Consider the following 14,955-nt stretch of genomic DNA (forward strand, 5'->3'; position numbering starts at 1 on the left):
AGCCTAAGAACTCCTCCCATGTGGTCAGGAGAAGGCAGCCACTACCTGATCCTAACTCTGGGGATGGTAACATGAGGGAGGATCCCATGGAGGAGATGGTTGTCAGTGGGAAGTGCTGACTCCTTTGGGAGAGACACAGTATTCATCTTCTTATGAGGATGAGATCCCCAAATATTTAATGGCATGCTGTCATTGTACAAGTCCCTTTTACGAACATATCCAAAGAACATGGTGTGAAAAGTCATTTAATCAGGAATTAAATGTAACATTTTCTAATTGTCACAATGTCTTAAATAGCGGTTTAAAATCCAATGTTAAAACACCAACCTGTTGTACAAAATTCCCTAACTCTGACAATCTTAATTTCACAAAGCACTTTAAAATAATTGAACATAAAAACCCCAAACACATTATGGACTTCAGGATCCATAATGCCCTTGGTGAAAGGATGAAGAAGAGGGGCCCAGAGTTAGTAAGAAGCGCCAGTGCCATTAACCATAATGTGCGGTCTAGTCATCTGAGCAGGACATTTAAACTCAGGAATGAGTTGCAGGTGTCATAGGATGCTGAAGGAGTAGCTGAGGCAGAGGCAGACCAGAATGCTCGGTCGAACACAAAAGAAGAATGCAGAGCACCAGCTGATGCTTATGCAAGATATGAAGGCCGGTGGCATGGCACATTAAGTGCAGTGGCAAGCGGTGTCTGGAAAAGAGCTGTCACATCTGCGGGAAGAAGCTGGGTAACGCGTGTGAATTACAGGGGAGCTGACAGGAAGGCAGAAAGCAGATAAAAGGTCCAACACAGCACAAGCAAGGGAACATGAGCCTAAAGCTAAAGCTGATCCTGGGGTGCTCCAAAGAGGACATTTATCAAAAACCAATACATTTGAATACCAAACAGATAATGTGATACAAGGGCATAATTCCACTTATCTGGGACACCAATTCGGGAAAGCCTATAACCTGCTTTGCCAACAGCCGAGAGGCTGTGAAGAAGCAGTCGAAAGGCTACAAGAGCGTGATTCCCCTTACCTGGGACACCAATTGTGGAAATCCATAACTCATATTGCCAACAGCCAAAAGGCTGTAGAGGAGCAGAAGAAAGTCATCAAGGGAGCAAATCCCCATATCTGGGACACCAAATGGGCGTGACTTGTAACCCACATTACCAAAAGTCAACACATCATAAAACGAGGCAAACATTGTTCACACTTCACTACAAAGGATACTGGTGTGGAGAATCTTGGAACAACTATTGCCACAAAACATAATTGTAGTTGTAGGAGTTTATATCATGGCAGGTGACAACACCAGGAAAGGGACCAATACCAGTTAGTCCTGGCAGGTAAGTGTACCAGGAAGCAAGATGCTGTTTTCTGGTTAGGAAGTGTAATGAAAAGAACGTGTTAAAGATATGTCATTTGAAGAACAAGTGTGGTATTATCAGAAGTAGCTGCTGTGCTTTCCTGGCAAAAAGTATTTTCATTTGCAGAACAAGTGTAGTATTATCAGAAACAGTGATTCATTTGAAGGAGAAAGGTGATATGCTGACCATTGCTTTCATTTATGAATTTTTGAGAGAAATACATTTCTGCTGTCCCAAGAGGGAAATTGTGAAAGACCAATTGTTTTGAAGTGGTGGAACCAGTATTTATGAAAGAGACATTTACTTTAACAAGCGGAAGGTCGGCTATGAAGGAAAATATCTTGTGTGTTTAACTAAATAGAGCTTTATTGAAAAGTAACTTCTCTGAAGGTATTCCTGTATTGATTCAGGGGAATGGAATCCAACCCTGGTCACAACGAGTACTTTTTTTAAAGCGTATAAGTTTGCACTTTTTGAATTGAAGACAGCCAAATGTTATGTTGTCGTATTTATTAGTGTGACTGTCAGAAACTGTTGTGCACTAGGTTATCTTTCTTTAGTTTGCTAGGTTAGGGACTTCCTTGTTAGGATAGAGAAAGAGAGACTTTTACGCCACCCGTTTAATTTAATAAAATAGCAAACCTTGGGAAAACGTTGTGTTTGTCTAAAATTTCTGACCCCTCACATATATTTGACTTGTTGAAAGTTTTCTGAAACTTCAGAAAAGAGCTATAACAAGTCTCACTTGTGTCATCCTTACTAACCACTTGTGTTACGAGTGTTACGAGTTGAAGCAGTATGTGGACACATCCTATTTCCATTACTGTCTTGAAGCTAAAATGTGCCAAAATGAATGTGAACTTTAGCTGCATAGTCTTCATACTTACATTGAGACCCCCATGGATAAATATTCATCAAGGATGGGTGAAGTGTAGACATCAGCTTTAGTGCATGATATTCCCCCTCACTAATGGCATGAACAGTGACACCAGTATCCATCAGAAGTATTTTAACAGAGGTACTGGGTCACATTCATTTGATATTGGATTTCCAAGAAGAGCACATATTCTTTATTATCTCTAATAGTTGGATGACCAACGTTTGGAGTCAAGGCAACAAACTCTGATCCCTTGATTTTTGAAAGTTTCTGTGAGGCGATTGTTGAGAGAACTAAGGGGTTACTCGGGTGCACACTTGTGACTGCCACAACTTTCTTCTTGGTGACCATTGTTTCTCTCTTGTGGGAATTAGGACAGTTTGTTGTAGCTTGGGCCAACTGTAACACCATGCATATTGCTCAAAAATGTTTTTCAAAACCACAGGCACTGCAGGATTGACCCATCCTGGGCATATGCTGTCATGTGGGAAGTTATAGCAACCTGGAAGAATGTTTTCCTGGTGGGTTGGCAGGACCTTGGAGGTGATGCTCACTTGACAGACTGAGAACAGTGTAGGCTGGGTTACTTTGTGTTTTTCATGGCACCTGCTTGTATCTTGACCACCAAGGCACCTCTGGCCTCGGCCAATATTTCATCATAGATAGAATACAAACCAACCATGCTCCTCTAGTGGCACTGTATGCCTGTTGCTGAAGCATCAGTGAAGTTGTACTCATCCGCCAAAGGTAAAGCATTTTTTCTGGGTCACAGCAGAAAGAGCAGCAAGTGCAGGCAAGGAAACACCCCCTTGTCATCATCATGAAGTACTGATTATTTATTAAAGGAACACACAGGCCACACAGAGATCTGCTTGTGTCCTTTGTTAGTTTTGGCTTTTAGGTGGCGCTTGCACCCACTATAAGCAGAAACTATTGCATTAGAGTACAGATAGGGGAAAATGGCATATGCGAAGGAACACAAAGCGTGTAGATGTTGTTTGGTTATTTGACCACTTTACTGAATAAGGAGTAAGACTAGGCCACAGAGACATTGTAATTATAATTATATAATCATAAATGTTCATTTATAACGTGCTTAATGCCGAAGACCAGTTTCTAAGTGCTAATATTGGTTGTTATAAACATTTATTAAAGTAAAAGAATCTTTGAAGAAAGACCTGCCTCGCCCTCACACTATGAGGGATTTCCCTGCCTCAATGAAACTAAAGGATGCCAGTGTCAAAATGTCCAAAAATATAAAGTGTTCTCTGTCCTGTGTCCAAAATCTTATCCTGACCCTTACAAGCTAAACATAAGAAAACGTGCAAAGGGAAAAAGTATTTCAACTGGCCGTCTGTAGTCTTCTTTAATTTTCCAACATGCATTTCCAAAAGGTGCAAAAATGAACAAATGATCAAAGTTCCTCAAGGTTTCACGGCTCTCAGAGCGTTGGGGGAATGTCTACCCTTCCCTCAAGTTTTCAACTTCTCTTCAGCTCTCTACCACAGTTATTTTTCTTGGAAAAGACAACTTTCCAGTGAAGGGAGTAGGATCCCGTTCCGCTAGCGTCACACACTGAAGGGTTCTTCTGCACCCCTTGACTTACTTCAGAGTTCACAATTATTTACAATTCACAGTTCTTTTACAATATTTTCATTCAGGGGGGATTATGTTTCTCTTCCCCTAGATTTCACATTCTTCAAATGCAGGTCTTCAGACTCACATTGATTTTCACCTGGTTTGTTCTTCTGCCAGGACTTTAAAATATTCACTTCACATTTAGTTTAGCCGGGTTTACTCTCCTGCCAGGACTTCACAATATTGGATTTATATTCAGATTTGCATGGTATACTTTCCAGCCATGACTTCACTACAAATTACTTCTCCTTTCAGGTGTTGGTCTCGAGATTCGCCTTCAGAATGTTCCACACATATATGTTGGTACAATTTCCAAACTTGCACAGGGTCTAGCTTACTCTCCTGCCAGGACATTTCATACTGATGGATTTCTGACTTGCACACTATACTGGGGAACAGCCTTGTCCATGCCCCTTTCATCAATAGGGTCAGTGACCCTCCACCTTCTCGTTCCTTACTCTCACTCTTTAGTACCAGGCATTCTGCCCACTTTAGCAGACTCCTTAACTTTCCCCATGGTGCACAGCATTTTCCCTAAAGCACTGTGCTCTTCCCTTTTGGGCTCACCAGGTTGTTTTTTCTACTACAGCATTCTTTGCATCCTCCTGCATTTGCTGTTGCTTGCGGGTGACTCAGAACAGCATCGGCCCTTACTCCACTTCTTGCCTGGTCTCCTGCATCTCCTAACAGCCTCACACTGCACTCAAACTAACCATGGCAGACCTCTGGCTTCTCAGCCTTTTCTGGACAGAGTTTCGAGCAGTCTTCCTGTGTCGGGCAGCACTCTGCTTGCTCCCCAGTTTCTGACCAGCTTCGGGTTCAGCAAGGTTCTTTCTGCGGCAACTCTCTCTCCACAGCTTCCTCCATTCGCACATCTGACAGGTATTTAAAAGTCCCACTACTATGTAGCTCCCGCCAACCACTACAACGGAGTGCAGGTTTCCTGGTTCTAGTAATCTTCATCACTCCAGTCTGCTTTCTCATCTCAGTATTTTGGTATCATTTGTCAGAAGGAACCCACATGTCTGTATAAGATGGTTGGACGGGTCCAAAACAACAATAAGCTATAACAGTCTGTGAACCTTAGGGGGGTGAGCTATATCCAGAATGGAAAGGTGGGAGCCGCATTTCTTGCAACCAGTCTCTCTCCTTCTCATGTGGGTCCTCTACCCCCATATGCTCCTCCCTGGGACATCCATGCCCCGTGTCGAAATCAGGTAGCAGCCTCCCCTTCCCTTGCTATATGGGACGAGAATTTACCCAGAGAGGGAGTGATATCGCTGAATTCATCACACCAGCCATTGAATGTCCATGGCCATGTTAATCTCTATTGGCCATTCCCACCCATTACCTACTCGCCCTGCCCAAAACACCTCTTCCCTGGAACTGATTGAGCTCACATTAATCTAGCCTTACCATCACACTTTGAACTCAAAGTGCCTGCCAGTGTTTTTTAAAGCAGTGTACTGGGAGTTAATTTCTCAATTGGAGCTGGTAACATGCTACTGGTGTAATAACAATGTCTTAACCAGGTATGCTTTAGCCACTCACTTTATAAGCATTGTGCATCTCCTTCACTGCAGTCCTGTTAAAAACAAGCATTGGTAAATCCATTGGTTTTAGCTTGTATATACGTATTAGGCATTTGCCAGGAACTGCTATTAGATGCTCAGGTACTCGAACAATTTTGCACCTTTTCTATCAATGGTCAGTTAATGCCACTTTCCATGCCTATACTAAAGCCCAAACTGTTGACATTGCCTATGCATGTCTATTTCTGTCAGAGTAAGCACTGCCTTCCTTCCCCTCACCATGTCATCGCATTCACCCTAAACTCCTCCCATAAAAGGATGGGTAGGTTTGATTACAATACACATACACAACATGGATTTTTTTTTTTATAACAGTGTGAATCAACATAACCAGTTTTGTTGTCACATATCTGTTGTGAACAATATCATGGTCTACAGTGGTGTGGTGTTACACACAACATACCTAAACAGTTACATGCAATTGAAAACATGTATCAAATTGATTTGCATATCCAAATTGTTTGCTTTTGTTCCTTTCACCTTTTTAATTGACCGTCTTCATGTCCTGGTTGTCATATTCTTCATTAAAGAAATAATAATTTGAGGGCACAGCACATGTTGCCCCTATTTCCATTCAGGCTCTTCCTCAGAGTATTTAGCAAATAGAGTACTTCTATAGAGTAAGTCTGCACTGCACATTCCTTAGTGTTTAACAATGGTCAGTGAATGGAATAGCTATGGCATCATGAAATTGACTTTATTTGCCCAATAGGACACTCAAAGAGATATAGGCAAAGTAGAAGTGAGCACACAGAGAATTGGTTATACCCTTTTTGGAAAACTAATTGTCGTAGACTGCACCCATCTACAAGTTCATGTTGTCTGTGTTTTCCCAATCACCCCTGCACCCCTTTCATCTGCTCCTGAAGGGCTCAGAGTTAAGGCACCAAGGAAGGTGAGAAATTAAGTCTTGGGAGGCATACACAACAACAATCATATCTAATACCTCCCTTTTTTCTTTTCCCTACTCAATCTTGCAAGTCCCCAAACAATATATACTTATCATCTACTGTATTCTTAACATAATTTCTTTTTTTGTCACATATAGCATACACATTTTATTTCACCTGCCCCTTATAACAAAGTCCCATGTTTTTACTCAGGGCACCACGAAACTTTGGGGGCCAAGGAAGCCATCCCTTCTGTGTTGTGACACCGGGAGGCGTTATGAGAAGATCCCTAAGAGTCTGCCCTATCTCTTCAATCTTATCTGCAAAGAAATCTCTATGCAAATTGAACCTCAAGAAGTCAGGCAGTGGAGGGATGTGGATGGCTACTGCCAGCAGTTTACATATCCCAGCACCAGAAGGATCCTGAGAAATGCTCTGCAGGAATAATAGAAACACGGGATAATGTGTAAATTGCCATCAAGCCACAGACATTGCATTGCGAGGGAATAGTTCATTGTGCACGAAGGGAGCAATGTTGTGGATTCATGATAGTGATATGACAGTTCAAATGACTCAAAGATGTCAGAGGGAGCTTTATAACCCTCGACCAGTGCACTCATTGCCATTCAGGTAATTGTGGGTAACACAACTGTGAGAAAACCATAGATAAGGATAATGAGAAGAATAGGGGAGACACATGGGGTAAATGTAGAGTAAGGACAACCTGACCAATCCCATGGTCCAAATATTTAGAATAATTGTCTTAACCAATCTGGGGCATTATTGAGGCACTTAGATCACGTTGAGCAGCAAACATGAAGCATTAGCAACTACTGGTTAAGGTAGTTGTGACCAGGGACCAACCCCGAGAGGAAATGTTGAAGGAGAAGGAGTGCTGGAGAAAGCAAGGACCCAGTGCTTATTGGGAGCTTTACCTCAGTCACTGATACTGCTTGCACTCAGTACACGGAAAAATAAAAATTGTGAATCAAAATGCCTTGACCCCATAGTGACCCTACATACACATAGTTGGTATCGAAAGATGAGTAAAAGTGGTGGGGGGAGGGAGGAAAAAAGTGTTCAGAAAGAAAAATAGGAAGGTAGAGGACAGGGCTAGAGGTGAGGCAAGGGGGAGTATGAAGTGGAACCCACATTATGTGAAAACGGAAAAGATTGCAAAGAATAGGAAAGTCAAACATTTTGATCATTGCTCAGAGAGTTGTGAAAATTGGCAATTAGCACACTTCATCAGCCCCATGGATAATAGGCGACCTGCTGGGGCCTATAGCCTAGATCCCTCCAAGCTCCTGTGACTAACTGAAGAAGGAGAAGCTTTCTGAGCCTGCTAGTGGATGTGACCCAGACCACGAGAGAGCCATTGACCGCAGAGGAAAGGAACAAAGATCTAGATGAGTTCCATCTGGGTTTCCTTCTGGCTAAAGGCCAGGTGGGTCACCCTTGCCTGCTGGTTGAGAATTATTTCAGTCTCAGAGGTACTAGGGTGGTGAATACATTAACTGTCTAGGGTATCTCCTCATGTAAGGGGGAATAATACATTCTTGCTGGTAGGCATACATATTGCATCACACTCTATGAAGCCCAGGATGGAGACTCTCAAGCTAATTATCATCTTTGTTGGATAAAGCATTGCAGACAGAAGCCTCAGAGAAAGATCTCTAGGACTATTTCAGGAACTGTTTAATACAAGGAACTATGAGACTCAGGACACTGTGCCTCAAAGGAGACTAGAGAACGTTGGAGCTGAGCATTAATAATAGGAATTGGTATGTAGGTCCAGTATGAAATTACACCTGAGCACCTATTTTCTATTAGCCCTCCTTCCTGACACGTTTTAACTTGCTTTCCCTCTTGAATTGCCCTACCCTAGAGATATGTATCCATTCCCCTCCTGATGGCAACACACTGAGTATAAAGTGGCCTGTTGACTGACACAATCAAACCTAGTCTTGCCAATCACCACTACCTGAATGTTAGTATTCATCCATGCTCTTTCTGGTCAACTGCAGCTACCCACTGCTGTCTTTCATGTCTCTTCAATAGAGATATACGTTCTCCTACCTCACCTCACACATCACAGCTTTCTCAGATCTACTGCAAAGCTAGTGTCTTGCTTCTCTTCACTGTAAATGCTATGAGGCTGTGAACATGAATTGGCCACCTAACTCAGGTCTCCTTAGACTAAAGATGGCAGTAGGCAGAGACATGTCTTTGCCTCTGCCATTCTGCAGGCAGAAGAAAAAGCTGTACTCATTGAAGTGCGGCCAGAGCTGTGTAAATAGTAATTAAGGTGCCTCTGTGTGTTTACAAGAAGACCCACCAGTGCAGAAAAATCACACTTCTGCCCTTCACCTCAAGGGGGACGCCCCCTGGAGGTTAGGGAGGTGAGACCACTCTGCAAAACTCTCCCTAGATGTTGAGTCAAGTAGGATCTCACCAGGAAAGATTCCCCCTTTGTGGACAAGGACTCATGTTCCTGTGAGGCATTCCCTACACCACTGTAATGTAATGTTATATTTGGCTGAAATCAATGCAAGACAAATATAATGCCACCAGAAAAAGAAGATGTCTCATTAATGCGAGACACTTCCTCCCCTGCCGAGGAGGAAGAGAAGCCTGATGCTCAGAGGAAGCCCTCTGACATCCTTACGCCAGTTGGAGGTGGAGCAGAAGTTAGTAGTGGAGCCTGTGACTTCTGGAAAGAGAGATAATGTGAGGGGAAGACACTGGAGAATCGGCACATGCAGAGATGAGAAAAGTCTTACGTCTACTCAGATACGAGCAAGCAACCCGGTGGTGGCGCGACCACAAGCTGAACATGGTGGGCAGGATGCCTCAGGGACAAAGCTGATACTGTCCGTACAGGAATCGAGGGTTGCTTCACCCCAGCATTAACAGTACAAAGAAGGAGTCCGAAGCAAACCCAAGAAGCCAAGCAGCAGAGAAAGAGCCGAAGCCAACCACCTGCCCCTACCAATTGAGAGATACCTGGGAGAACGAGAGAAGTGGGAGGTCCGCGGCAAATCGTTATCTATCAGAAGAAACTTTACCGAGTCAGAATATGAAAAAGAATGGCTAAAGTTAGGTGTTTGGAGTTGGAGACATATAATGAGTGTCTAAGAAAAGGATGAGAGTTATTATGTGAAACTGTTGCCTCGTCCCAGTATTCAAAGCAAGTTATAAAATACAGAACAATCTCATTTACGAAGCCAAAAGCCTAGCAGAGGGGGCCTAAGCACAGACAGTTGTGGTATAAGCACTAAATGGAGAGATACCCAAACCAGAGGTGAAAAGACTAGATGAGAGGCACTGCATCAATAAAGACTGAGGACAGATGATAAGAGAAGCATAGAAAGGTGCAGAGGAAAACACCTATCAAGTGCTCCTGACTAAAAGGCCTGTACAGAGGATACACATACCCATCTGAGTAGCAAGAAAGGTTATTGTAAAAGACATTTGGAAAAATGGACCATAGAAATCAGGCGAAAGAAAAGTGTTCTGGAGGAGCTACAAGAGTTGATGACAGAGACTATCTGTTCCACTGAGACTTGGCATAATTAAAGATTATTGAATGACATGGAGGGGAGACCATGAGAAGACAAATCATTCCGATGGTTTATTTAAGTTAGTTAACATTAGTGGCAGGGCCAGATAGGGTACTTTGGATGAAGGACATATTTTCATTTGTCTTTATGGCAATGGGCAAGCACCTTTATTCTTGTTGTTGATAGGTATGGCATTCCCTTTACTGATAGGGAAAGTTAGACCATCTACTTGTAATTTTATTAAAAACCTGAATTATGTCTTCCGCGTGTCCAACTCCTTCTTCTGGCACACCACAACACATATCTATTCAACAGGGGTCCTCACTACTGAAAATGTGTCATTTACACTAGTGGTAAAGCAATTTATCATATGCAAATGCCATTTAGGAATGCACATACTGTATTTGCACGGCAGCACATTTTCTTGAATGAGACTCAGCTGTATCAAATTCTTCATGTTAGTAGCATGATTGAGAACTGAATTGGATTTGGATAGTATTTGATGATTTATTTAATGAAAATATGCAGATCGGTGCATCACAAATTATCTGCTTTCTGATTTGAGTAGGTTACAAAACGTGCATAGTCCCAGAACGTCACTTGCACTCAAACTTTGAGAGTAATGGACTTGCTTCACTGCACATCCGCTGCAATGACAGATCCTTTAAGAATATGTAAGAGCCTGGCAAGCTTCAGGCTCTTGCTGGTTCATTGGTTTCTACACAGGGGCTAGATTGTGTTAACAATTTTGGTTGCCATGAATTGTGCAATAATACAGCACAGCTTTGTTTCACCGCTCTTATTTTGTTCAGGCTAGTTTTTTAGGAAGTACTCTTTATGGGTCCTGTAGTTTGCCTGTTCACATGATAATCAATACAATTCCCACAGTGCACAGTGAAATGCCAGAACTTTGTCAAAGTTTTATGCAAACACCAATGCAAATTATGTTGGACACTGAGAGCTTTATTCATAAAGTCAACAATAACGATACTAGCAACTTACTGAAAAAGGAAGAACATTTCTAAACACAATTTACACACTCAAACTGAGTCCAATACACTTCAGTATCCACCAAATAAATGATGCGTGTGCAAATTAAGACTGATTAAACAGATGTGCTTCGGTGCAGTGGAAACCTTGAAATCTCTCTCAGTTTTCTTCAATTATACATTTTTCACCAACCATAAATTTCGTTGTGATCCAGCCCTATAAACCTTTCCAGGGATGGTAGCTTTTGGATAATTCAGAAAACCAATCCCTGTGTTTTGGATGGCAAAATAATGAAGACCACCTTAAATGAGGGTCAGATAACACCCCCAGATCACAAAAAGGTCAACTATTAGTAATATCTACATAACTAGAAGGCTAGCAGAAAATGTATTGAAAAGGATGATTAATTTTTATAATATGCGTGTCACCCCATGAACCCAGGACATTGCCCAGTGACACTGGCATCATAATAGAGCAAATAGCCGGGCTAATATCTTATTTGCATAGCCTGAAAGCCGCACAGGAAACCAACTATGTATCCCAGCAGACCACAGGCCAGGAAATGCAAGCTGCCCATTTTTCAAAGTCTATTTAAGCCACACTAAAACCAATAGTGGTGTTCAATCGAGCTGATCTCTGAACACAGCTCTGTGGCTTGTTGTCTCTTGGGTTCCTTCACATTTTCATGCTGACTGACTCCTGGAGTTTGGTCCAGCACTTTCATTGATCTGCTTTTGTCTCTGTATTCGTGCTTGATGAGTGCTGACGCAGCCTTTGATTTCCAATGTGGCGGGAAATAGGCTGTTGAGAGCCAAACCTCAACACTAATCTAGAGAGAATTACCAATGATTGGACAGATCAAAACCTGTTATTCCATTCCAACCCTGGTCACTTTGTGGAATTCATATGGAATCTCGATCAACCACTTTCGTGCCCCTCAAAAAAGAGAAAAACACACAAACATTCCTTTGACATCCAAACCTTGGAAAATTAGAGGGAAAGAAGTAGAAAGCTTTATGCTTTAAACAAATCAAACAAGAGCCTAGCCGAGATCAGAGAATCTAAGATTGCTCTTACTACCGGTCACTTAATTGCTCCCTGGAAGACATTAGAAACCTCATAATTAAATCTTCAGTATCTCAGGCCGGCTGGCCCCAACAGACTCTCAAATCAGATCAAAGTCCAACCCTGTACTGTGGGCCTGAGTGTTAAAAGCCTTATTTGATAACATAATAAAAACTGGAACAATCCCTGATTCTTGGAGGAGTTGGGTGATTGTTCCCCTTTACAAGCATGCTGCTCTGAGCATGGGGAGCCTCGGAGCAGGGATGGCCCCGCTTCGAGCCTCCAAATTGGCTGAGGGGCTGCCACGCCTCCCGCCGTGGAAAGGCGGCTGGAATCCCGGCCCCAGCGAGAGACAATCAGAATGTGTGTTGCATACTGCTTGACTCTCGCCGGGTACTAATAAACAAAACATGCCGCTTGCAGCTTAAGGCTCTATGGTTCTTCAAAAAAAATATACACCTCAAGACTCATTTATCAAATGAGTAACCCAAATGCACTCCACTATGGGAACTAATTGACTCCAAGAACTATTAATGTTCTTGAGTCAAATATTACTTTATTGAAGGAAGACAGCATGATCTCCATTGAAAAAGGACATCTCTAATTATCCGAAACTCGTTGGGAGCATGCAAGACGTCTGCAAACATTTATTTTCTTGCGATAATTGTGTGCTGTTAACTCATTGATTAAGTAATGTTTTGTTAAAAACATAGAACAGTATTACGTTGTTTGTACTAGAAATTCTACTTCTTGAATTTGATTTTTCAAAGTTACTTTTTTTTTTACTTTATTGAAGTAAACATTATCATGAAAATCTACAAATTTCGTATGGTAATTTGTTTTTAAATGTTGAATGAAACATCTTAAATTCCCGTATTGGAGTGCATGGTATACATTAGTCTTGAGGTGTATATTTATATGTCTATCCTGCTGGCCCAGGATATTGCCCAGTTGCACAAGAAGTATTTTGAGCCTTTTTGTTGAATCAATGTAAACCACTTTACTTACGTGATTAGTTTTGCAGTGATTGCAGCGTTTCGGTATATATAAAAAACAAACGTATCCGAGTCCCAGGCGGGGGGCGAAGGCAGCTTCTCAGTCGGTGGGAGGCTGGGAGCAGGGAAGGCCCCACTTCAAGTCTCCGCATTGGCTGAGGGGCTGCCACACTCCCCACCATGGACAAGGCGGCTGGAATCCCGGCCGGGAACCGAGGGATTCTTGGCCGGGTAACGACGCGGCGAGAGCCAATTATAATGCGTGTTGTATTCTGCTTGACTCTCGCTGGGTAATAATAAACAAACCATGCCGCTTGCAGCTTAAAGCTGTATGGTTCTTCAACAAAAAAAATACACCTCAAGACTCATTTATCCAATGAGTAACCCAAATGCACTCCAATAGGGGAACTAATTGACTCCAAGAACCATTTATGTTCTTGAGTGAAATATTACTTTATTGAAGGAAGACAGCATGATCTCCGTTGAAAAAGGACATCTCTAATTTTCCGAAACTCGTTGGGAGCATGCAAGACGTTTGCAAACATTTCTTTTCTTGCGATAATTGTGTGCTGTTAACTCATTGATTGAGTAATGCTTTGTTAAATAAATAGAACAGTATTGCGTTGTTTGTACTAGAAATTCTACTTCTTGAGTTTGATTTTTCTTAAGATACCTTTTTTTACTTTATTGAAGTAAACATTATCATGAAAATCTACAAATTTCGTATGGTGATTTGTTTTTAAATGTTGAATGAAACATCTTAACTGCATGAATACTATTAAGGGAAATTCCTTAATGGAGTGCATTGTTAGTCTGAGGTGTATATTTATATGTCTATCCTGCTTGAGGAGGATATTGCTCAGTTGCACAAAAGTATTTTGAGCCCCTTTGTTGAATCAATGTAAACCACTTTACTTACGGGATTAGTTTTGCAGTGCACCCCAATACTGGTCATTGTTGTACATTACTATATGGACACAGTGAAGACGGCATGATGTCCTCCTTCTGAGCATTGACAAAACCCTGGGACATGCGTCACATTTGCTTCTGTCGTTCACACTATTCTTAATAAAATGTCCACTTGCATCTGCAGTGGTCACATATGGAAGTATGCATAGACACATTAGGTGGTCGTCACATCATTGATAGTATGTTTACCTTTTATTTCGTGCTGACTGGTTTCTCTCCTCCTCTCCAACTCTATTCTGTCATAATTCAGCCGCTTCAGGCACATGATTCCATACTGCAGACTTGTTCTGTTTCGGGAATAAACGTATAAGCACAACTTGTTTCATTATGTCCACAACATCTGCTAAAGCTCATGTACTATTGAGTGCATGGGCCACTGTTCATAAGGCTGGAGTGCTTTCATAACACAGTGCAATCTTTAGGGCTGATGTTATTTGTTTACCCAGGGGTAATGGTAATTACAAATTAACGAAACAAGATTGTTTAACATTCACAGAACAAAAGAGGGTTGCTCCCTGATGATGGGGAAGTTGGACCCCGAAACGCTTAGGTCTGTGGACATCACTGCCCCTATTGATTGTTAAGTTGTGTCTGTACCGACTGTACGTTAACTGATTGTATATGCACGATAGATTACAGTGAGTAATGTTGATGCTAAAAAATATTGTTTCGTTCATTTGTAATTACCATGACGACTGGGTGATAGTCCCAGTGGTGAATTGGGTGTATGTCCAGCCAACAGTTCTGTTTGGGATGACCATTGGGATGAGTGCATTTGCGTTCTGAGCAGATGCTCCCCAGACATTTATTTGTTGCATTTAGTTGCTAAGGCTTTGGGAGCAAGTATTTTTTCACAAAACTGCACCCCCTATAACAATTATCAGTTTTTGAAGATGTAAATACATCTTCTGTATGTCAATAACATCTCTATAACCTTGAGTGCAGTGCCCTTTTCTCCTATCGAAACCTCTGCTCGGCCTGGTTGGTACCATCCATGCACAACTGAAACCC

At 42.0% G+C, this 14,955-nt stretch overlaps 1 protein-coding gene across 3 annotated transcripts in view; it reads right to left on the minus strand.

Moving 5' to 3' along the window:
• PPFIA2 (PTPRF interacting protein alpha 2) overlaps positions 1-14,955 on the minus strand; it is a 2,558,488-nt gene that overhangs the window by 209,675 nt on the left and 2,333,858 nt on the right. For all 3 annotated transcript variants that reach the window (XM_069629312.1, XM_069629311.1, XM_069629313.1), the window contains one exon: positions 14,134-14,231. In XM_069629312.1, coding sequence (XP_069485413.1) covers positions 14,134-14,231 — 98 coding nt within the window. The remainder of the gene's footprint in view (positions 1-14,133; positions 14,232-14,955) is intronic.

The sequence above is a fragment of the Ambystoma mexicanum genome, chromosome 12 (genome assembly GCF_040938575.1).
Source record: "Ambystoma mexicanum isolate Mex_15411 chromosome 12, UKY_AmexF1_1, whole genome shotgun sequence".
NCBI classification, from domain to species: Eukaryota; Metazoa; Chordata; class Amphibia; order Caudata; family Ambystomatidae; genus Ambystoma; species Ambystoma mexicanum.